At 41.4% G+C, this 24648-nt stretch overlaps 2 protein-coding genes across 7 annotated transcripts in view; both read left to right on the top strand.

The window, feature by feature from the left end:
- Positions 1-14487, top strand: part of rasgrf2a (Ras protein-specific guanine nucleotide-releasing factor 2a) — a 40988-nt gene extending 26501 nt beyond the window's left edge. Inside the window, exons 13-29 of one of the 4 annotated variants that reach the window (XM_065965597.1) lie at positions 39-121; positions 202-450; positions 1622-1714; positions 1820-2322; positions 3985-4110; positions 4208-4297; positions 4403-4506; positions 6451-6563; positions 6664-6724; positions 6844-6873; positions 8162-8265; positions 9091-9175; positions 10475-10672; positions 10764-10843; positions 10918-11035; positions 11926-11994; positions 12100-14487. In XM_065965597.1, the coding sequence (XP_065821669.1) occupies positions 39-121; positions 202-450; positions 1622-1714; positions 1820-2322; positions 3985-4110; positions 4208-4297; positions 4403-4506; positions 6451-6563; positions 6664-6724; positions 6844-6873; positions 8162-8265; positions 9091-9175; positions 10475-10672; positions 10764-10843; positions 10918-11035; positions 11926-11994; positions 12100-12195 (2202 nt within the window). In that variant the 3' untranslated portion in view covers positions 12196-14487. The remainder of the gene's footprint in view (positions 1-38; positions 122-201; positions 451-1621; positions 1715-1819; positions 2323-3984; positions 4111-4207; positions 4298-4402; positions 4507-6450; positions 6564-6663; positions 6725-6843; positions 6874-8161; positions 8266-9090; positions 9176-10474; positions 10673-10763; positions 10844-10917; positions 11036-11925; positions 11995-12099) is intronic. The other 3 variants (XM_065965598.1, XM_020655854.3, XM_020655855.3) reach the window with 3 other exon arrangements.
- A 1739-nt stretch (positions 14488-16226) lies between these two features.
- Positions 16227-24585, top strand: ckmt2a (creatine kinase, mitochondrial 2a (sarcomeric)). Of its 3 annotated transcripts, none has more exons than XM_020655849.2 (10): positions 16230-16365; positions 18555-18744; positions 20218-20416; positions 20931-21026; positions 21144-21365; positions 22409-22494; positions 22752-22875; positions 22968-23102; positions 23953-24078; positions 24221-24585. In XM_020655849.2, the coding sequence occupies exons 2-10, from the start codon at positions 18596-18598 to the stop codon at positions 24335-24337; spliced, it is 1254 nt and encodes a 417-aa protein (XP_020511505.1). In that variant the 5' UTR covers positions 16230-16365; positions 18555-18595; the 3' UTR covers positions 24338-24585. The 3 variants fall into 3 exon arrangements, with proteins under 3 accessions (XP_029137453.2, XP_020511505.1, XP_020511506.1); XM_020655850.2 differs by lacking the exon at positions 22409-22494 and adding an exon at positions 21609-21694; XM_029281620.2 differs by having other exon boundaries at positions 16227-16365; positions 20931-21365.
- Positions 24586-24648: the final 63 nt, after the last annotated feature.

The raw sequence follows: 24648 nt of genomic DNA, 5'->3' as shown, positions 1-24648 counted from the left end.
TTTAATAAGGAAGAATGTGTCACTGCTGTGTGTTTCAGTGCATCGATAATATCCGCTGTAACGGCCTGATGACCAGCGTGTTCGAGGAGAACTCCAAAGTTTCGGTGCCGCACATGATCAAGTAAGAAAAAAGCTCTAAAAGCAGAGGAGATAACAGCATGGTCGTAGTGATTTGACATTAACATTAACTCTTCCCCTCAGGTCCGACGCTCGTCTGCACAAAGACGACGTCGACATTTGCTTCAGCAAGACGCTCAACTCCTGCAAAGTCCCTCAGATCCGATATGCCAGCGTGGAGCGGCTCCTGGAGCGCCTCACCGACCTGAGGTTCCTCTCCATAGACTTCCTGAACACGTTCCTCCACACGTACAGGATCTTCACCACAGCCGCCGTGGTCATCGACAAGCTGGCAGACATCTACAAGAAGCCGTTTACCTCCATACCTGTCAGGTAAACATCACTGCTGTCAGGCATTGAGTTAACATGGGCCCTATTTTAAACGTGTTTTATTATCTAATAACAAAAAGGTTTTGGATTTGCTCCAGTCGATTGCCTAAGCCGACACGATGAAATAGACTCTAATGGTTTGTAATCGCTGCAGGCAGATGCAGCCGATCAAAGCACGTCCATTAAAATGTTTGATTTCTGTCAATGACTGACTCAGACTGTCCGACAACAATTACAAAAATCGATCCCTACAGAGATACAGAACGGAAACATCCATTTCTTTGTAATTTAACTTTGCAGAACTCAGAAGTTTCTCTTCTCCTAGGATGAATGGAAGGATGGATGGAAGGATGGATGGATGGATGGAAGGATGGATGGAAGGATGGATGGATTACAAAAATCGATCCCTACAGAGATACAGAATGGAAACATCCATTTCTTTGTAATTTAACTTTGCAGAACTCAGAAGTTTCTCTTCTCCTAGGATGAATGGAAGGATGGAAGGATGGATGGAAGGATGGATGGAAGGATGGATGGATTACAAAAATCGATCCCTACAGAGATACAGAATGGAAACATTCATTTCTTTGTAATTTAACTTTGCAGAACTCAGAAGTTTCTCTTCTTTGTATGTTTCTTTCGTGTTATTGTGTGTTACTCAGATAATTTCTCGGGTTTTAACCATCGATTTTAGACACCAAAGTTTCTCAGTAATACAAACAAACAAACAAAGCGATCAAGGCAGGCCTAGGCCAGCATCCGCACTTTGATCGAGTGTATTTCTCCCAAAGGATTTTTTTGCAGACATTAAAGCCTGCTTCACGACTTCAGGCTGAAACAGCGACTGGTTTAATCCCAAATATTTTTGACCTTATAGTCAATTAGACCCCAAATTGTTTTAATGAATACAGCGCAGGATTAAATTACTGGAATCTCATTTGCACACATTCATGCATCATCTTCCTTCTCCTCTCATTTGTCTGCCTGCAGTGAATTCACTCATCTTTTATCTCATTTTGTTCTTGTCATTCTCCTTCATCATCGGCTCATTCCTTCATCTATCATCCTGTCATACACTCCTCCTCCTCCTCATCCTCATCCTCATCCTCATCCTCCTCCTCCTCCCCCTCCTCCTCCTCCTCCCCCCCCCTCCTCTTGTCTGTCACTGTCCCAGGATCGAGCAACATTCATGTGACCGTCTGTCCATCATGTCCCTCTGTCCCGACTACACTCTGAAGATCACACAGCTGGCTCTGGACCAGTCAAAGTAAACACACAAAGCAGGACTTCACTTTTTAACCACAGGGGGGTCGGTCACAGATCAGCAGTAACACTCCTCTTCCTCCTCCTCTTCTTCTTCTTCTTCTCTCAGGTCTCTGGAGCTCTTCTTTGCCACCAACCAGGGCTCGTGGGCGACCGACCCGTTGAACAACAAATCCCCTCGCCTGTGTCGCAAGTTCTCCTCCCCTCCTCCCCTCTCGATCCCCTCTCGCACCTCCTCCCCCGTCCACTCCCGCAAGCTCTCCCTGAGCTCGCCCGTCAGCTCGAAAGTCATGGACCTCTCCACCACCCCCACCTCCTCCGCAGCCAATTCCCCCACCTCCAGCTACTGCCCCTCCATCTCTTCCCCTCCTCCCGGCTCTGGCAGGCCCTCTTCTGGCTTCTTCTCTCCTCCGCCCACCGCCAAGCGCTCCCCAAGCCTCCCACAGGCCTCTGGGGTGTCCTCGCCGCCCCCCGTCCCCACGAAGGCCCCCCTGGACCTGAGCCGCGGTCCCAGCTCCCCTGAGCTGAGCCCCGCCGCGGCGGAGGACGTCAGCGGGGAGCTGCCTCGCCTCGACGCCTTCTGCGGGAAGCTGAGGCGAAGCATCCGCAGGGGTATGAAGCTGGAACACAGAGGCACATGATTCACACTCTGACAGACACACATGAGCAGCAGCACATGTGTGGGCTCACGCACACACACACACACACACACACACACACACACACACACACACACACACACACTTCTTCAGTGTTTGCAAACTCAGGTTTTAAAAACAGGTACATGCAGAGTTTAGGTTGCTCATGCCTTTTAAATCTGATTTATTCAACTTTTTTTTTTTGTACTATAATCTCACACATCCCTGACAGTGTCCTGCCATCCCCAAACAGACGAGGGGAGAAAGAGACATAAATGGGTCAGCGTTACCCAACGGAGGAATCATCATCGTGCTCTTAGATCACCATCTGGCTCCAGCCGACAGCTTGTTCACTATGAAAACAGCAGCAGAGCCTCTCAGGGTCACCGAAAAAAAAAAAACCTCTGACAACAAACTGCAGAGGAGAAAAGAAAAAAAAAAAGGAATGAAAAGATAAATGGAGTTCTTACATAGCAGACAGAGACATATTGAATGAATGAATTTGGAAGCACTCCAATAAGACCCAAAATACAAAAGAGCCTGGGGAGCCAGCAGGCCAAAGATACACACAAAACAACAACCAGTCTGTTATGCAGGCTCATTCAAAGGGTAGATTCATGTTTGATTCATGCAAAGTATTTTTAGATCACTTCTAGTCTTCTTTTTTTTTTTTTGCAAGATTTCTCACTATTAGAGGACATTTTACAAACCAAACATTTGATTACAGAGAAAAACAAACAGCACTTTAATGAAAATTATCAAATCATCTCAACCAAGTACATCAGTGAAACCCAGCTTTTACATTATTGCATAGATAGATAGATAGATACTTTATTGATGCAGAGGGAAATTCAAAGCATCCAGTAGCAGGTTACAAAGACGTGACATGAAACATTTGTTACAAATTAACCACAAAAACCAACGCCCCCCTCCCATACATATATATTAACCTGAAAAAAAGATTTAAGAATTCCCCTAGATGAATCAATTTTTTTTTAGCAATGTTTAAAAAGAAGAAACTTATAAAAAAACAAACATTAAATAACAGTCAGTGCAAACATAAAGGTGCGATTTAAATAATTGTGAGTTCGAATTAAAGTGAGTAATGAGTAATAATAATGTAGTTGTTGCATTTTGGATAGTAAACCAGTCTCATTAGACATTTCTTTGCAATGAGTGATTTTTTATTTCAAGGGAATTCAGCCGCATTTTTACAGATGTCCAATCAGTGTTTGTGTTAAATATCTTATAAGACTTATAAGATGGTTTCTATACTGATTAGAGCTCTCAAGAACTGCCCTCAATGTTGTGCTTTGCCTCTGGTCACTTCCTGTCAGCACCTGTGTGTCCAATCAGACTCAAAGCTGATCGTTTGCTCTTACTGACATTGTTCCTTTTTTTCTAGATCCTTGCTTGTGTTGTTCTTACTCTCTGATGTACGTCGCTTTGGATAAAAGCGTCTGCTAAGTGAATTGTAGAATTGTAGAATATCTTCAGTTGAAGCAGTTAATTTAACAATGCATGTTGTACTGATATAAAGATGAGTTCTCCTGCTCATCGAGTAAAGTCTGCGGTGACTGAATGAACCACGATGCATGTTTGAGATTTGAATCTTTGTTTTCTGTCTTTCTAAAAGCCGTCCTGGAGTCAGTGTCTCTGGACAAATTTATCCCTGAATCTCCAGCCAGCACGGAGGCAGGCGACATGTCTCCCTGCCGCTCGCCTTCTACACCGAGACACCTCCGCTATAGAACGTCAGGAGGTACACACACACACACAGATACACACATTATACACAACATAGCTTGCATTTGCTGCTGTTCCTCCTGATTGTAATCCTTCCCGTTGTTCCTCCGCAGTCACAGCGGGGGAGAACTCTCGCTGCGCCATGTCGCCCGCTTCAGCGTTTGCGATCGCCACAGCTGCCGCGGGCCACAGCAGCTCGCAGGGTGAGCGTGATAAAGCCAAAGGGAGGGAGACGATTGGATTTTTGATGCTCAGACTCCTCGTGAAGTCTTCAGTCAGTTTTACGTCTTTCATTTGTTTTCTCGTAGGTTTCAACTCTGACAAAGTCTGTGACAAAGAGTTCATCATCAGGAGAGCTGCTACCAACAGAGTCCTCAACGTGCTGCGACACTGGGTTTCCAAGCACTCGCAGGTGAGTCAACGGCGTGCAAAATGTACATCTCTATGAGTTCTTCTATAACTCGATTAGAAGTGACTCAGACAAACATGCTCTCAGGCTGACTGGGTTGCAGGATTGAATAAAATAGGAACTTTTTGCATGTGATGGGACACCAAGTTTTCCTGCATGCAGGATTTTTAAAGCAACAATATGTTACTTTTCCACCTTAAAGTCTTAATATGTGATTTTTCACACTTAAATATAGCAGAAATCAAGTATCTCCTCTGAAAATAACTCTGTGAGTCATGACTGTCTACAATGGGTGTAACACCCGAGTCCCACTGTCTGTGATGTTTTCAGAGTTTTCAGAGTCCTATCTTCACTTTGTTTACATCGCCGGGACGGCCGGCTGACTCCTCCCCTCGTGTATAAAAGTTGTTTAATTGAGGGACTAGAGAAAAGAAGAATAACATACTGTACTCACTGCTTAACTGTGTTTCTAGATCACGCTCATTTCAGGTAAATTTACATGCAGTGTGAAGATACCAGCATATTAAAGATCGCTAGCATTAGCATGCTAACACAACAATGCAGCGCAAGTTGTTTTGGTTTCATGCTGGTGCTCAAGGGCGACATCTGCTGGATCAAAAAAAAATCACATATAAAGCCTTTAAAATAGTAGTTTCAAACTTCGGTTTAAAAGCACAATAACCTTCAACAGTAAGAATGGCGTCTCTTCCATGTCCCCAGAGCTGCCCAGTCGCCCGTTTACTGCACTATGTAACTTTGGCAGCCAGCCGGGGGTCATGCAGTGCATGCAGCATTACGTCGCCTATTTCACAACACAGCCTCCAGTTTTAAAAAGAAGCTAGTTAGACCGTCGCTAATAGACGGAAGAGGGTGGTGACTGATGACGCTCAGGAAAGAAAAAGAGAGCATGACGGAGCAAGAAGCTGCACAATGACACGGCAGAGTTTACATCTCTGCAAATATTATTCAGTGGTTGTCAAAAAGCCATTACCTACAGTTTACATAAAACCTGAACCATGACACTTTGGGTTAACCTTTAAGAGCCTGTTGTTGTTTGTTTTCATCCCCCCTCCCTCCCATGAGTGTCCTCTCCTGTCACTGTTTCCCCTGATGAAGGTGCTCTTTGCGCTGCGTGTCTTTTCTCCCACCCAGGAAGCATGCAGAAAGGTCAGCAGCCTCCCCAGGACACTAAAAGGACTATCACTTTCATTTAAGATTATATAAGAAGCTATTTCAGTAACCTGAATGTAGAGGCCTGAAAAGTGAACATTTAGTTGTTTTTTTTTTCACATCAGTGAACTCTGATGTTGTTGCATGTGGGCTATAACAGAGTCTGTTGGCTCTGATATGTAGACGCTGTTTGGACCAAACAAACACTAAAATCATGAGCAGCTTGTATGATTTAAAAAGAATTAGATTTTTTATGTCTCTGTAGAAATCTATGAAAAGATCAAGTTGAAAACATGCAACATAAACGAAGGAAACATGCTCTTTTTTTAAAGCTCTCAACAGTTTTGAAATCAGGACCTTTCCCTTAATTTTCCATTTTTCCAAGATTTTTTATTCATACAGATCTGTTTTTTTTCGAGCAGATTTTCAGCTGGTGCCGCAGAGCCAAACATGAAGTGCCTGTCACACACCACTCGATGTAGATGTCCTCTAGAGGGCGTCCTTTCCCTGTAAACTGCCCTCTCTCAAACTGTGGACATGATGAGAGAAAAGTGTTGTAGATTTATTATAACAGTTAAAAAGAAAATGTTTTAAAGTAAAGTAAAATGTCTTTGATTCATCATATCGTGGATTTCATCAAGAAAAACGAGACCCTGCTGGGACCTGACTTGTCGACTCGAGTCACTCTTTCCTGAAAACATGCTGCAATAAAAAAAACAAATATGATCTCTAACTGTGTGTCAGCTGTAATCTTGTAAAAATGTGTTCCTCCACCAGGACTTTGACATGAACAGTGATCTAAAAATGGGAGTGATGTGTCTCCTGGAGGAGGTGCTGCGAGATCCAGACCTGCTGCCCCAGGAGAGGAAAGCCACCACCAACATATTAAGGTGAAAAGCCCAAACACGAGAGCATCCGTCTAAAGCGCCGTCCGCTGATTCACTCCTGACAACTTCTAGAATTGTTCACAAACGAGTGTTTTCTCTGCAGTGCCCTTTCTCAAGACGAACAAGACGACGCTCAGCTGAAGATTGAGGACATTTTACAGATGGTTTGTATTATTCCCTGTTATAAACTACCATAAAACTTTAATTGAAGGACTCATTCAGATGCAGAAAGTTTATCAAAGAGTACGTTTTTTAAGACGTTGTTGAACTAATCTATCTCCAGAAAAGCTGTCCCCTACTGCACTTCATCGTGGTAAGAATAACGTTTGATTTAGAGCTCATCTCAGTTACAGAAAAACCAGCAGCTGTACCGTTAGTGTCTTTCTCACATCCTACTCATGGTTTAACTTCCCAATATGAAAACAGACGATGTGTTGGTCACTTGAGTGGGAAAAATTTATCTGAAGAATATAGCAAGCAAAAGTGTTGAAGTCAAGACCACACTAACCAGGACCAGGACGTTCCCGAGACCAGACTGCTCCGAGACAAGACCAAGACATTTAGGGATTGGGACACAACACAAGACCATGACCATAAATATCACTAAAAAATCATCCAAAAAAATGAACTTGTGTGCAGGGGGCTTGTCACTCACTTAGACCGTAGCACAGGGTAGGTTGAGGCCGTAACTGGTGGATAAAAATTAAATGATGAAGTTATTTGTTCTTTTAGAAACACGCATTTTCCTTCTAATTAAAGTAATTATGTGGAAAACAGCCTTAGTGGTAGCCTTGACCGGTCTTGATTTCAAAATCTAGAGTCCATCCAGTCTGAATGCTTCAGATTCCATGACGAGACCTCCAAAAAGTGGTCTTGAGAAATTAGTACAAGACTAATTTTGAGTACTACAACACTAGAAGGTAAACACAAACAGATATCCAAGGCACTCTGTTGTTTTACAAAAAGAAAAAAGGCCTTTATTAGTTCATGGCTATAGATGAAGTTTCAGCTCATCAGAGCCTTCGTCAGGGTGCAAAGGTCATGGAAGTACATCATTATATAGCGACATAAATTAACCGAAAAATGTTGAAACACTAGTGTACGACAAAAGTTCAGAATATGTAAAATTAGCCGTTGCAAATCAAGAGCAAAAATAGAAATGGATTCAAGGGCAATATGTACCCAACAGGTAGACAGGACAGTGGGGAGAGTCAGAAATCAGGAAGAGAGAGAGCCACGGATTTGAACCTGTGCCGTCCGCTTGGAGGACTACAGCCTCTGCACATGGAGCGCACACACTACCCACTAGGCTCCCTGACGGGTCATTAAACTACTATAGTTCTACTTTACTCATTAGATAACTTTTTTCACTAAAGCGACAAACACATGAACTGTTTTCATCGCCCCCCCTCCCCCAAAGAGAGGACCCACACAGAGCTCCTAAACCATTTATTTAAAAAAAAGAGAAAATGTCGGAATAACTTCCTGATATGTAGCGTTAGCTTCTAATGTGGTATTGTGTGTGGTAGTGTACTTCTTCTTACACAGATTTCTTTTTTTGGACAGTTCAAAGATTAATTTCAGAGCGTTTGTGTTTGCAGGCGGAGAGTCCGAAGCCCGAGTGTTTCGAGTCTCTGTCGGCGATGGAGCTGGCCGAACAGATCACTCTGCTGGATCACATCGTGTTCAGGAGTATCCCTTATGAGTGAGTACAACGTGAAGCACAACATCACACGCCCCCACACTGCAAACACAGCACCAGGTATAAAGACACAAAGAGGAGAATAGACGTTTGGATGGATCTTTATTTTGCATTTTCTTTCTCGCGTTTGTTATCTCCAAATATTTACTTTTAGATGTTGAATTCTGTCACTCTCAAGTAACTATTTAAAGATTGTTTTTATGTTTTCAGTTGGTTTAATTTGATTAAATTCAAGTGTAAGTCAGCTGAACACAAACTACATTTTGAGAAACCTACATATTAGGGCCCGACTGATATGAGATTTTTGGGTCTGATACCGATATTAGAAATAGAAGGAAATCTGATACCGATATATTGGCCGATATCTTTCAAAGATCTGTCTTATGTCTGTAGAAATAGATAAATATATACACATTTATTGAATTGATCCCACAAATGCAGTTATCAAACACAAAAAATATAGAAGGAAGAAAGATGGATGCATGTACGTGCATTACCGCTTTACACTCGTAATCCATATAGCGCCCTCTGCTGGTGAAAAAGAACTGCTAATGTAATACAAAGAAACTCTAATAACATGCTTTTTGACCGGGGAATAAATCTAGAAATATCTGCGCATATCTGTGATAAAAGTAGCCGATCCCGATAGTCACTGGATGAGCTAATATCGGCTGATTTATCGGTCTGGCTCTACTATTTATCAATGTTTTTAAAAGAAGTTAAGAGACATTGTATGATAGTTAAAACCTGAAGGTTGTACTTGATTTGTGTATATCTGGAGTCAGACTCCTTGTATGTGTTGTTATTATACTGTGTGTGATCCTACAGGGAGTTCCTGGGTCAGGGCTGGATGAAGGTGGATAAGACAGAGAGGACTCCGTACATCATGAAGACCAGCCAACATTTTAATGATGTAAGAATCTATATGGTCTTTATTTCCCAGAGTCTTAAACACATTGAACCAGCTGGAGGGGCGGGACCAGACCAAACTGGGGCACTGACTTGCACACGGGTGGTATAGAAAGAACTAACAGCCTTTATTCACCCTTTCCATCTCCACTCATCATTTCTACTTTAACTGCTAACATCAACATTATGTAATTATTGCATTACATGGCAACATATAAATCTTCTTAGCTTCATTCTTTAAATAGGACATATTATCCCCCTTTCCCACATTTTCAAACATCCCCCCTGTGGTCTAAATGAAACATCTGTGCTGTGCTTTGGTCAAAATATAACATGACTCAAGCACCAGAGGAGGTTTGTGACCCTGTATCTCCCAGCTCTCTCAGAACGCTTCGTTTTGGTGTGTGTGTCTCTTTAAATGCTATCCCGGTAGACATCACTCCTCTGTAGGATAATAAAAATGTCAGACCTGCGCAAAAGTTTTGTTCTAGGCTGGAGGTGGAGTCCATGGGTGGAGATACCAGGGGAGGGGATTTTTTTTTTTACCAGAATCCCACTGTGACATCACAAGGAGAGCACATTGTAAACAGAGCATTTTTCTCAGTGTTGTAAGACTTATGCAGACCACAAACAAATGATGGGATGGGTTTATTTCACATTTTGTGTGTCAGTAGACACTCAGGTTATCCAAATATATGTTCAAAAACACTGTAAAAGTGGATTTTTCATAATATGTCCCCTTTAAAAGCTTACTATGTGACTTTCATAGCACATCCATCCATCCGTTATGGTCTGCTTATCCGGGGTCGGGTCACAGTGGCAGCAGGCTAAGCAACATTTTTCCAGCTCCTCCTGGGGAATCCCCAGGCCAGAAGGGATTTATAATTCCTCCAGCAACCTCTACCCCTGGGTGTCCTCCCTGAGCAAGACCAAAAATAAAATCCACCTCTAATCAGAGGGTCATTTTTCCACTCAATTTTCGCGTAGCTGTTTGCTCTAGTGTTTTTGAATTAGATGTTGTTTTACAATGAGGTCGATTGCATAGAAAGGGACTTATTTTTTATTTTTTTATTATTTTTTTAATTATATATAGAGCACAGTTTGCTCTCCAGCACAGTTAGGAGAGCATTTGATCCCCTGCATGTGTTTTTTGAATTTGGCTGTGTCTTTTTGACCCGGTTGCACAAAAAACAAAAAATCCTTTTGTGAGTCAGGCGCTGAGTGGAGGTTAATGTCCGACAAGGTAAAAAAAAATAAAAGACCTTTAAAGTCACTTCTTCTTCTTCTTCTTCTCCCTCTCCAGATGAGTAACCTGGTGGCGTCTCAGATAATGACTCACACTGACGTGGGCTCCAGAGCCAGCTCCATTGAGAAGTGGCTCGCTGTGGCCGACATCTGTCGCTGCCTCAACAACTACAACGGCGTGCTGGAGATCACGTCCGCTCTCAATCGCAGCGCCATCTTCAGGCTGAAGAAGACGTGGGCAAAAGTCTGCAAACAGGTCGGAGTCAGATCATTCAACTGGTTGTGAAAAGAATCTCTGCATGAAACCTTTTTTGATATTTGTCCTTTGTTTATTTTTATTTTTTAAGACAAAGTCTCTGATGGACCGGCTGCAGAAGACGGTGTCATCAGAAGGGAGGTTCAAGAACCTGAGAGAGACTCTGAAAAAGTAAATCCAGCTCGAAAAAAAATAAAGCTCTGAATGTCTTTACAAGCTGTCTTATATCTGCTCTATGTTTGTAGCTGTAACCCTCCGTGCGTCCCGTACCTGGGCATGTACCTCACAGACCTGGCCTTCATTGAGGAGGGCACGCCGAACTTCACAGAAGAGGGCCTGGTTAACTTCTCCAAGATGAGGATGGTAATGACATTTCTCCATGTGAGGGGGGGGGGGTTACCATGGTTACCACAGGCTTGGCTAAACAGTCATTCCAATCAGGAGAGACTTAATTAAGAGTGGACAATTATTGATTTAACAGTTTAGGAAAAGATAGATATTCAATGAGTTTGAGAGAAGGAGTCATGAAGGAGTCTAATTGCCAGAGGGGTAGCGAGGCCGACAGCAGGATAAGATACCCCCCTGATGGAGTCTAGACACTGGTGGTGGTGCTGGGATGGAGCTGACCGAGGCGGAGGAGGGTCACAGTGATCGCCTGACTGCAGAAGAGAGAGAACAGATTTTAAAATTTGACCGCAGCAGGATGATTGGTTGAATGAGGTTGCGGCAGAATCTGGTTTGATTATTACTAAAAGAGTAAACACCCTTAAAGGCTTTATATGCAATTTTTTTGATCCAGCAGATGTCGCCCTTGAGCACCAGCATGAAACCAAAACAACTCGCGCTGCATTGTTGTGTTAGCATGCTAATGCTAGCGATCTTTATTATGCTGGTATCTTCACACTGCATGTAAATTTACCTGAAATGAGGGTGATCTAGAAACACAGTTAAGCAGTGAGTACAGTATGTTATTCTTCTTTTCTCTAGTCCCTCAATTAAACAACTTTTATACATGAGGGGAGGAGTCAGCCGGCCGTCCGGGCGATGTAAACAAAGTGAAGATAGGACTCTGAAAACTCTGAAAACATCACAGACAGTGGGACTCGGGTGTTACACCCATTGTAGACAGTCATGACTCACAGAGTTATTTTCAGAGGATATACTTGATTTATATTACATTTAAGTGTGAAAAATCACATAAAAAAATCAGACAAATGGAGTGTAAGTTACTCTGTCTCTTCTCCCCCCCTTAGATTTCTCACATCATTCGGGAGATTCGTCAGTTTCAGCAAGCACCTTACAGGATAGAGCACCAACCCAAGGTGACTCCACTGCTTTCACCGTTTTATCAATTCTTGCAAAATCAAGCGACTTAACTACAATCACTCACCACCTTGTCTTCTGTATCCCTCCTCCCCCCCCGGCAGGTGACTCAGTTCCTCCTGGATAAAACTCTCGTGATGGATGAAGACACCCTCTATGAGCTCTCGCTGAAGATCGAACCCCGAGTACCTCCTGGTTAATCCTTCCCTTCCCCTTTCACACACATATTTTTAGTCTTACAATCTCAATCATGTACAAACACAACTTCAAGATTCGTCCTTAATGAAGTGGGGTTTTTGTTTCATAACCGGTTATCGTGCTCAGGATTCTCAGGAGAAAAAAGTGCCTTGTTGTAAAAAAAACTCTGCTGTGTAAATAATATAAACAAGAATGACGTAAAACACACAAACACAACTCTGCCATATGACTGTAGAAAGTTCTGTTTTCAGCTAACGAACCTGGCACTAGAGAGTAACCTTTGCTGCTACCGTGCTGTTAATACCAGACAGTCTGCCTCTGTAGTCTCACATGTACGTATTGTCGGATGAGTTAGCTCATTTTGTAAGATGAACACAGTTTCCAAATAGTTTTTTTTTTTGGACCTTACAGCTTTAAAGTGAGAATCTGTATGTGTTAAAATGACATGCCTGCACCACAGAAACGATGCTAATGCAAACTGCATGTTGCTGAAGCAAAAGGAAGAGTCGTCATGATTTGGATTAAAGTCAAACTTTCAGAATAAGGGCCAGGCATGAGGATGAACTAAGAGGAGGAAGTTGAGGTTTTTTTGTTTGTTTGTTATTTTAAACTTTTGAAGTCCAAACGTTCAGAAGAAAACCAAAGTGTCAAAAACAAAGTCACACTGTAAAATAAGTTATAAGGGGGGGAGCGGGGAGGGGGTATTTTTAAACCTTTTCAACCTCATCTCTCTTTTAAACCTTTTCAACCGAGAGAGAGAGAGAGAGAGAGAGCGAGAGAGAGAGAGAGAGAGAGAGTGAGAGAGAGAGTGAGAGAGAGAGAGAGAGAGAGAGAGAGATGCACTGGTACGTCCGTCCTCTAAATGCACTGATTGAGGCACGATGTCTCAAGTTTTAAAAACTGAAGTGTATGCCTTTGCTTTAACACTTTCCAGGAGCTGCTCGGTTTAAGACAATCGTTGTGATACACATCCTCATCATCCATTAATCAATCGGTCTTTATTTGTATAGCGCCAATTCATAACAAATGTTTTATCAAGACACTTTACAAAAGAGCAGGAAGTAGATCTTACTCTTTGTTATATTATCGACACAGACCCAACATTAATCCATCATCAGCACTCTGCATCACCACGTGATAACGGGGATATGGAGGGAAACATTTCAAAACATGTGAAACGCTGCATGCTGAAGTTGTTGAAAAGCTTGTTTTTAATCTTAACTGCAAGATATAAAGGCATGTATACGCCTTTCAGACTCAAAACAGCTCAAAATGTTGGGGAAAAAAATATGCTTTAAACTTTTTTTTCTGAACATATTGACTTGCTTTCTTGAAATGCAAATAGCTTGTTTTGTGAGATTTCATGCCTGGCCTCTGCCGCCCCTAAAGACAGAACTCAAAAAGTACTTCTCCTGAAATTATAACTGGATTTGATTTGAACTGGACTTCAAATTTGACAGGACACTCAGAGTAAGAACTTCCTGTTTTTGTCACATATAAAGCCAGCTGCAGTACAGTTAAATTCTATAATTAACCATAAATCTCTCCTGTTTCCCTCAATATTGATGCCGACACATATTGAGTAAACAGGCTTTTACTTGACCTTTTTTAAATATTTACTCATCACTTTACACTAAAGGTTCAAGTTTTTGCAGTTGCTGATGTTTTGCTGATGCATTTGCATGTTGCAGCGAACACACATTCCAAATTAGAAAAATATGATCAAGATATCTCCATAATTTGTATTTTTTCAAAATGCACGTGTCGTTTTCTTTCTGTCAGACTCGGGTCATTTTGTATCAGATGTTCTGCTGTTTGAATTATCCTCTTCGCGTCTCTTTTTGAAAGAGTTGGCCTCAAAGCTTTCTTAAATGCTCCGGATTCTCCGCACAGTTTTTCTGTCATTATTAGCTCCTCGTCAATGTGATATTAGAGTCATATTTATATTTCAAACCTTGTTTACTGTATACTTTAAATAGTGATATCTTTATAATATCCGGTGAAAAAGAATGTCAATAGACTCTGAAGTTGTTTTTAGCATGATTGTCCCTCTTTCCTTAAGAATACTGTTATCCTGTAGTTTACTGAAAACGTTTTATGAAGTTAAATCTTTTTATTTCGACACATTCCTGACGCCAGGAATCTTGAAAAGCTTCAGGCTTGGATATATAAGATCCTTGATTTCTTACATTCCTGCAAACTTTGAAATTCCAGTTTTACTGTTGTTATTTTTCCATGCATTTCTCTGTGTACTGTACAGATATTTACACACAATAAAAGTGAATTATAATGTAGTTGCAAACAGTTTTTAATCATGCAGGAGGAGATATGGTTAGTGATGAGAGGTCAGGGCGACACAGCTTAATAAAAAAATAAAACCTGCAAGAAGTCAAAACACAAGCGTGCGACTTAAACATGTTGAATGATTATTCAAAAAATGCACACTGCGTCAACTTATATGCAAACAGAAAATTGACACTAACAAACACGGGAGGAACAAGAAAATACAGGCAAAACAATGACAGTCAGATTAAATACTGAAGAGGCCATAAAATACAGAAAACTGGTTAAAAAAGAATCTGAAATTAACCAGTTGCAAAACCAAAAAATACGCACATGCAGAAATGTGAAACAACCACTCAAAGAAGATACAGGAATGCTGTGCAGAACTTTGCTTTGAATAAAGCTTGCGCTGCAAATACAGCAAACACAAGTTAATATGATGAACACAAAAAAGTGCCATGAACTCGGAAAGCACTGCAACCACACACGACATCTGAAAACAAATCTATTTGACACAAATACAAGAAACTGAAAAATACAGAAATGCTGTGCAAATACAGAAACATGCATTGTATGAGTAAGACACTTCAAATACAAAATCAAATGTAGACAAGCATTGCAAATACATAACATTTGACAAAAACTACAGAATACAAATATATTCTCCAAAACAAAACAAAAAAATTGAGAAAATATTGTGAATAAAAAGTTTTAAAAATGTGTCTAAATGTCACCGAAAATGTACACCGGTCTGGACGCTGATGGTCTGTGGCTCTAGAACACTAAAAAAAAAGTATTTGTTTGAACTTTAAAAACTAAGTATCCTTAAAATGCTAAGTTAATAGACTTTGGGATGGTAGGTTGAGATACATTTGAATTAATTTAAAGCAAAAATAACTTTCTTTTTAAATTGTCTTGTACTTGTTTGTTTAATCTTCTTGTATCTTCACTGCAAAAACATGAGTCCGACTCTATGATGAGACATTTTTGCCTTTGTATCAATGCTATGAGTAGTTCAACATATTCTTAATATTAACAAAAGAGCGAAGAAGAACATACCGGCAAACAGAAAGCATACATACAGTCTATGGTTGTTAGCCAGTCATTGGATATAAACGTCAACACCCTCTCCGGCAAATTTTGCTGAATTTTTCCTGCAGCGTTCTCACAACAGCTCAACCAACTTCACACATAAATTTTACTTTGGGACTGGCAGGAAGAAATCCCAGTAAATTCAGAGTGAAACATTTGATTGTTTGCTTTCATACATGCATCTCACCCTGAACATTTCAGGACATTTTCAGGAGTTTTGCACATGTGTGAAAACAGCATTAGTTTTAAATACTGATGATGGGTTGTTGACTTCAGAAGCTTCATGAGCCACAACATAGAAAACTCCCAGATTTTTATCAACCATGTGAAATTGTACCACACAGAATTTAAAGTGTTACTTCAGTGCAACATGCAGTGTTTCTTTATCCGCTTTTTAATTTGACTGTGTTTATATACTTGTGTCATGTTTTATAATAACTGGTGTTAAAATGTTAAAGTCTTTTCAATTCAAATGTTTTATTCAGCTGCTGTGTAAAACTTGTCAGGGTCAGAGTGTGTGGGAAACAGGAAGAGATTAGTGTGTGTGTGTGTGTGTTTTTGGCTGGACTTGAAAATATCAAGGTCGAACAGGACGGTGATACCGGACCCCGGGTGGTCATGGTTTATCACGGCTCATGCCTGTGGCCCTCTATTGGTTTGTAAAGGTTTGTTTCTGAACTTATGATTGGCCTCCAGTTTTTTAATCCCACATGAGGGGGTGGAGCCCCCGCCGAGAGGAGAGTGAGAGCTCTTAAACAGGACACCTTCAGAAAGAAGGCAGAGCAGCTTTTCTACAGGTACGGTACCTTCTTTTCCTTTCTTCTCTTGCAGAAAGTCTCTGTTAGCTTCAGGGAAATACAGCTATATCTCAGGTTTAATGTATAAGCAGTAGCAGAGGGTATATAGAAGAAGCTAAAAGCTAAATTAAATGTTTTATCTGTCTGTTTTTGAATGTTTTTAGGGATTTGGTGGGGTTTTTACAGTGACATGCATGTACAAAAATCCTAAATATTTTAGGATCCTAAATATAAGTTAGATGCTAGAAACAGCATGTGATGAAGTGTATTCTACAAATTCTGCACCAATTGAGGAAATTAGACAAGATTGTAAGTTAATTTTCTAAATTTGAAATAACCGTAGGCTTTGCTACCTTTACAAGCAGCTTTGTGAAACACCTTTTGTGAAGAATGTATCTTTACATTTTTCCCTAAATATTTTATGAAAAGTTTCTGACGGTGTGTTAACTCTGTGTCCTTTGGAGAGGACAAAGCTGCTCTTATGTCTTGCGTCTATCTACTCACGAGTTAAAAGGTCACACCCAGCTTGGAGGGGAGGCTGATCCCAGGTCTGTGGTGGTTTTGGTGTAATCCTGACCATATGATCCAGTGTCAGCTAGCAGAAGAGGCTTTAAGAGGCCAGAGCGCAGATTGTCTACGATGTCTCCTGATGATTATTTCTACTCTACACTTTATATTTACTTGAACTTTTCACCTTGACAACTGTTCCTCTCCATGTTCCCATCCCTCTGTCCTGCGGACTTGGCCTCATGAGGGTCCTGTCTTGTGACCAGTTCAGAATGTCACAGAGCCAGAGATGGACTGTTTCTTGGCACTGGGTTCCTGGCAACCACTGCCCTCAGCTGAACTATAAATAATACTCGCTCTGACCCAAGTGACTGCTGTCATTTACCTCGAAAGAGAGAGACGGGATTAAAGAGTGACGGCTAAATTTAGTAGGCTGTATAAACTAATTATTTTACTTGATTGAGTGAATATTATCATTAAGTTATTATTCAAAGGACTGATCACCATCTTTCTTTTGATGAGGATTAACAGGAACCCTGATGTCTTCACAGATTCCCTCTATATTAAGACACGATCCACTGCCCACTGTGTGTGAAGGACAAGCCAGAAAAATGACCTTCAGTTCGCCAGTCTCACTTAGAACGTTTAATTCAGGCATTATGTTTAACATTTTAAATCCCTCTTGGTAATTTACACCTGTCAGACGTCTCTGTGTGCCTGTTCCACCTGGAGCATTAGTGGACATATGAAACTCATCCTCCTGTGGGTAATGCTAAGAGGCTAAGAGCATCTGCTAGAGCCCCTACCAGCCTAAGCTTGTTACTGTTTTTAACCTGTTGGGGGGGGGGGGGGTCAGCAGGGGGGTTTTAGGCAGCATGTTCACACTGTGCACAAAGACATGAGTTCTTTGGACTTAAATATTTATACAGGAATGCTTTCTGAGGGTGTTTATCCCCCCATTGTAAATACATACAGCATAAATAAACAATACCAAAAGTATAGCACTTCTGTAGGTGCATGATTAGTGGCAGGGTCATATCAGAAAATGACACTTCCTAGGCTAAAGTACTGATGAGCTAACTGCTAGCATTTCAGTTATTCAGCGACACAAAAGCGCTTCAAGATGGGGTTTTTTTGGTACGGCCTTGTGGCATTTTTTTCTGAGCCTTGGAAATAGTTTAATTTAGAAAAGAAAAAAGTTTCTGAAATGGGTATAGGCCTAAGCTACCAGCTAGGTCAGCCGCTAGCGACTCGAGTTGGTCGCTAATCTACCCTTTTAAGTCGCAAAAACACAAACAACACCAAAAATAGTATTTCAGGAGTAGTAGTGCTCCACGAGTACATGCAAGGTCACACCAGAAAGTAGCTAATTGCTAGGCTAACTACTATGGCTGTTGAGCTAACTGCTAGCCTGTTAGCTATGCAGAAAAATATAATCACTATCATAATGATTTACCATAATAAAATTACACAAAACATGACTCATTGAGGAGCTAACATAAGATGTAACCGAGCTAAGGTTGTGATAGCTTTGTCTTTATGTGGAGTTTTCCACCTTCTGTTAATTAAGGTCATCACTTTTAACTCAGAATCAGGTGCATAAAGTCATTAAAACATATTTCTAATTGTATTTATCATATTTTTTAACACAAGTTGCCTTCTCCTGTGTATTCTCCCTGCAGCTCTTTTGCTTTTGACAAAGACTTAATCGACTAACGTAAAGATGGCGGGCCCTTTCACACGTCTAATCTCTGGCCGCAACACGGCTGTGCTGCTGGCCAGCCTGGGCGCAGGAACGATGGCTACTGGCTTCTTGATGACTGAGAACAACTCCCTGGTTGCCGAGGCGAAGAAGATGCTCTATCCACCCAGGTATGGATGTCCACCCTCCTTAAGGCCACCTTACACCTGGCACTACTGACGCCAAAGGCCACCTTACAACTAGCACCAAAGACACCAAAGGGCACCTTACACGCCAATGGGTACCATACAACTGACAATAATGGATTCCTTAAAAAGGCAGTCATCAGAGGGTACCTCGTTCATATATCGTCATAGAAACCAAAACATCTGCAATAAGGTTATCAATAACTTACAACACAGTCACAAACTTTTGCAGTTTGAATTGGGTTTGCTCTACTCAACAGTTTGCAACAATCCAACCCTCAAACATTGACTTTGCAGATATCACAAGTAGCCGTACAAAATGTTGGCCCAGCTAGCGTGAAATACCTCCAACCAGCTGACACTTTAGCCCCTCTCTTTTGCAAAATGGCTGCCTTCTGTGCTGTTTATGGACAAGTGCACATATGTCAACGTAGAATTGAACTGTCCACAGTACCTGATCCTGCGTTTTTAATCAATAGCCTGTGCAACTGTGCAACCCGCATGTAAAATTTAAAAATACATTCCTTCCTCCTTATTGCTAAAGTTTAGCTTCATATTGGAGTGACCATATCTACGTGAGGACTTGTAACTCAAAGGTGTACACCTATAAACACATTTGAATGATCTACATGATCATGAGTTGTAAATGTCTGAGAGTATGAAAGAGCAGCGGAGGTCACAGCAGGAACACTGGCAGCGGTCTGCAGTATCACTGACGTGCTCAGGTTTCATCTGCGTTACCTTTGACTCACTCTCACAGGAGTCTGAGGCAGGCCACATTTATAAAGCAATGTGAACAGTCAAATGAAAATGAAAAAATCTGACCTGAGAAAAAGTAAATCAGAATTCAGCATCACGGATTTCAGTGTGATCACAGCTCACCTTCTCATTTCACCAACTCTCCTTATTTACAAGCAGTTACCATGGATGTGTCTCAATACATGCCAGATATATGGTTCTTACACAAAACCCTTTTTTCAGAGCATTTATTTGCTTAATATAAGATCTTTCCTGGTGAGACAAAGCCTGAAAAAACCCAGAGGTCAGACTCATCTAAATTGCCAAATCATTCAAACTATCCAGCTGTTCAACTGAACCTTGACCTTCCACTCAAGTATGACATGTCTTGTGTCCAGATGTTAAACTTTTCAAAATAATATAACATTTTGATGGATTCTTGATCAAACAAGGCAGCAGAAGAAAAATATATCAGATTTTTTTTTTATCAGTAAATATGGAAATAATCACACATATTTTCATGTAAAAAGGATTCATTAAAGAGTCATGTTGGGTGTCTACTTTGAGGCCACACCTAGCTGTATATGCTGAGGTTACATGTTTCCACCTCTAGTTTGCAGAGTTCTCAGAACCATTTGACCTAGGTCCCGTAACTACTGTAATATGAAAGAAATTTGGTTTAAAATTTTCAAATCTTTCCGATTCCTTCTCTCCTTGCAGCTCTGATTTCCCCGACCTGAGGAAACACAACAACTGCATGGCCGCGGCTCTGACTCCGGCCGTTTACGCCAAACTGAGGGACAAGCTCACCCCCAACAACTGGACCCTGGACCAGTGCATCCAAACTGGTGTGGACAACCCCGGACACCCGTTCATCAAGACTGTGGGCTGTGTGGCCGGAGATGAGGAGAGCTACGAGGTAAGAGGAGTCAAAAGGAATCGGCTTCTGTTATACCTTCACCTCTCCAAAATCGAGTTCACAGAATCCAAATTTCACTTCTCATATCCAGTTTACAAAATCCAAGTAAACATGTTTATTTCTGCTGTTTTAAATATGGGACCTAATGGGGATTACCCGGCTTTTGCGGCCAGCCTCAAGTGGACGCTTGAGGAATTGCAGTTTTTTGCACTATAGCATCGGCTTCACTTTTAAACCGCCAATGCACATTATCTGTAATACGATATAATGTCACTATAAATTCATTAATTTTAATTCTGGGTTCAAGATTTTAGATCTTAAATATCCAGTTTTTTATTCTTAAACGTGTTATGAATAGATAGATAGCTTTATTGTCCCAAATAGGAAATTCAGATTCACAGTTTCAGATTCAGATATCTTCCATTGAGAGTCAACTGATACCAACATAACAGCACAACATATACCTTGTTTTTTTGTCCCCCTCCCCCTTAACTTTGTCTCATGTTGTCTTCAGGTGTTTGCTGAACTCTTTGACCCCATCATCAAAGACAGGCACAACGGCTACGACCCCAGAACCATGACACACCCAACTGACCTGGACGCCTCCAAGGTGTTCACACCATCACACGACCTGTCACTTCCTGGTTCCTCCGTCCATCTATCTGCCGCTCCTACATGTGTTGAACCATATTTTTCTTTCTTTCCTGTTTCTGTCTTCCTCCTTCAGATCACCAACGGCGTGTTCGACGAGAAGTACGTCCTGTCTTCTCGTGTCCGTACCGGTCGCAGCATCCGCGGCCTGAGCCTCCCCCCGGCCTGCTCGAGGGCTGAGCGTCGTGAGGTGGAGCGGGTCGTGGTTATGGCCCTGGCCGGCCTGAAGGGAGACCTGGCCGGACGCTATTACGGTCTTGGAGACATGACGGACAAGGAGCAGCAGCAGCTCATTGACGTAAGTCTTATGCACTGAAAGGATTTCCTAATCACATCCCTTTGATATTTGATTAAACACTTATTGTAATTCATTTTAAATGTTTGATTTTGGAGTTATATTTTTGTTCATAAATTGCTTTAAAAGCCTTCACAATAAATAGTGTCTCTCTGGTCAATGTCTAGACGATTTAAACAAAAAATTATACATTTTCAGGTTTGTTGACTTTTCTGTTTCTTAATATTTCACGCTGCGCTACAAAAGGATCACTTTCTGTTTGACAAGCCCGTGTCTCCATTACTCACCTCGGCCTTCATGGCCCGAGACTGGCCTGATTCCAGGGGGATCTGGTAAGACTAACACAGTTTAGTGATATCCAGTCCTCATTCTGTTGGTTTCGGCAAAGATCCATCTTGAGAGACCAACATGTTCCCCTCTCCTTTTTTAGAGTCCTGACCCTTTTCCCTATTCTATCCCCTCCTGTAAAGCGAGAAACTTCACAGAATTATGAGTTTACAAGGAAGCCCTAAGTGGACATGCATCCATATATATTATTTATTTTCTCTTGGACAATTTGCAGTTTTTTTCTTAAGGTCCTCGCTTACTTATCTTGTTTCCCCAAGAGTTGCAAAAAAGTACATTTACACATGGCGCTGATAAAAAAGGCAAAAAAACTGTAATTTTAATGTCAGACTTTCCTTTAGATTCCATTTTGGATAACTTGTAAACATTATGACCTTTAGCGCCCTTTTCAAGTCATGTGTCATGTCTCTCCTCCTGACATCTACCCGCCCTCCCTTCAAACAGGTAAAACTTCCCTTTGTGAGGCACATGAGTGAATAACAACTTTGTAAAACTGCAGGGGCAGGCTGTCCTGAAAACTAGAAACTCAGCTCCTGGGATAACGAGAAAAAAATCAAGATCTCAAGAAAACCTCCTGAGATAACTCGTTATAACGGGAAAATGGAGAACAAATGTATGGATGTTTCCAGAGCTTAAGAAGTCTTTTGCCTCTTTAACATCCTCCTACCTCTCTTTCTTCCCTTCACCCCTCCCTCCTTTAGGACCACTTCCTGTTTGACAAACCTGTCTCTCCATTGTTGACATGTGCCTTTATGGCCAGAGACTGGCCAGACGCTAGGGGCATCTGGTAGGGTCCAATCAGCTCGTCTGCATGTGTGCTGTGTGACCAATTAGACATTGATTTACAGGATTTAAATGTTTTGCACATCCTATCAAGCTCCATTGATGTATTGGTTTTTGGTGTGTATATCATTCTATTTAGGGGCTTTTGACTTTTGCATTTGGTGTGTTTTGTTTGTCATTTGGGTCGCTCTCTGTTCATAAACTGTTCAGTGTTTTACCTGCAGAGCTCTTTATTTAGTTCCTTTAGCTGGCTCTCCTCAGGCACAACAACGAGAAGACCTTCCTGATCTGGGTGAATGAGGAGGACCACACCAGAGTCATCTCCATGGAGAAGGGAGGAAACATGAAGAGAGTGTTTGAGAGATTCTGCAGAGGACTCAAACAGGTACAGTAAAAAATGAGTCTTATCAGTTTTCATTTATATTGCGCCAAGACACACAAATCTCATCTCAAGTGATCTCATGTGATGTCCTGCAGGTGGAGCAGCTGATCCAGGAGAGAGGCTGGGAGTTCATGTGGAACGAGCGTCTGGGCTACATCCTCACATGTCCCTCTAACCTGGGCACCGGCCTGAGGGCTGGCGTGCACGTCCGCCTGCCAAACCTCAGCAAGGTAACACACACAAACACACAGATATACACACAACCTTTTCCTCTTGAAACAGAACAGAAACTCAAATGAAATAATAAATCTCACCATGAGATACATTTAGTTTTTGTTCTGGATCTTTTAATCATTTCATTGCTCAGCAGATGGAGGTTTCTCACTTTGTCATCGAATTTCTGACCCAATTCAAAGTCAAGTCCTGTGATATTTTATGTTTTTCTAATCGGCAACAAATCCAATGAAAACCAAGAACATATTGCATTATTTTTTTAAGAGAGTCAGCCCTGATTTGCTAAAATTATACGCACTTTCTCACCTCATACCAAACACTGTATCTCTGCATCAGGCCTCATCCACACCTAGGCAGGTATTTTTGAAAACGTAATAACGCCTTTCATATGCAAACAGTGTTTTAGGTCACTGAAAATGCACTTTTTATTAAACTCCTTCCATTGTGAAGATGTTCAGAAACTCCGTTTAAGGTGTTTATGTGACGGGGAAAACAGAGTTCAAGCTTATAACGTCACAATGTGCGCAGGTTTCTCCTCCGTCAGTTTTGTTTACATGAGATTAGTTTGATGGCAGACGTAACCAAACTAAGTCCTCGTGTTAACGTTGCTAACTGAACTTTTTACATGCTTACACATACATACACAGTTGTAGTATAGTCCCCAACAAATGCAGAATTTCCTTGTTTGTGCTAAAAAAAACTACATTTTCCAGTTTTTTTAAGGAAGGTTGAGCCTTTTTAAAAACGGCAGCTTCATATTTGGTACATTGAGAAAAAGCTGTTTTTTGTCCTTTTTGTCACTTTCTTGGGATCTGTTTAAAACAAATGATTCTAATCGCGCTGCAGGACTCACGTTTCTCCAAAATCCTCGACAACCTGCGGCTGCAGAAAAGAGGCACAGGAGGAGTGGACACAGCAGCGACAGGAGACACGTTTGACATTTCCAACAACGACCGTCTGGGCAAATCTGAGGTCAGGAAACGAGACCTGTGTTTCTACGCATGTCTGAATTCAGATCTGCACTGTGTGACTACATTTTTAGCGTTCTAGTTGATCCCTGAATCATCAGAAGTTTCCCTCTTTTTCTTGAACTTACCTTTGTTTGTATTTTCAGGTGGAGCTGGTGCAGCTCCTGGTCGATGGTGTCAACTATCTGATCGAGTGTGAGAAGAAGCTGGAGAAGGGCCATGACATCAAAGTCCCGGCTCCCATCACTCAGTTCAGGAAATAAAATCTGGACTCTTTTGTGATATCGATGTTAGCAGGAGGAGCAGCTCCCTCTGATACTGACAAGAATGACAGTCAGTCCACCGCTACAGACGAGGATGTTTTCTTTAATCTTCTGGAAAAGGTTGTAAAATCTTTAGGGTAACCTAATCTTAGACATGATGTGCAGTTAGGGAAGAAAAATTCTACCTCAAGTTAAGGTCTTCACTGTAACCCTGACTTCAATAAAACCAATACTAGTCAAAACGTTGACTGTGCTGCGGTTTTCTTTACTTCATTGGTAAAACTCTCAGATTAAAAAACATGTTCCTGCTC

The sequence above is a fragment of the Labrus bergylta genome, chromosome 17 (assembly GCF_963930695.1).
Source record: "Labrus bergylta chromosome 17, fLabBer1.1, whole genome shotgun sequence".
Classification (NCBI taxonomy): Eukaryota; Metazoa; Chordata; class Actinopteri; order Labriformes; family Labridae; genus Labrus; species Labrus bergylta.
This window is presented reverse-complemented; position numbering and strand designations above follow the sequence as displayed.

What these genes read in the sequence shown, in the direction of transcription:
- ckmt2a (XM_029281620.2), top strand. Translation starts at nt 18,596, where the DNA reads ATGGCGGGCCCTTTCACACGTCTAATCTCTGGCCGCAACACGGCTGTG. An exon ending in TCTGCAGAGGACTCAAACAG is followed by an intron (nt 22,876 to 22,967) that starts GTACAGTAAAAA and finishes GATGTCCTGCAG; the next exon opens with GTGGAGCAGCTGATCCAGGA. An exon ending in ACCGTCTGGGCAAATCTGAG is followed by an intron (nt 24,079 to 24,220) that starts GTCAGGAAACGA and finishes TTGTATTTTCAG; the next exon opens with GTGGAGCTGGTGCAGCTCCT.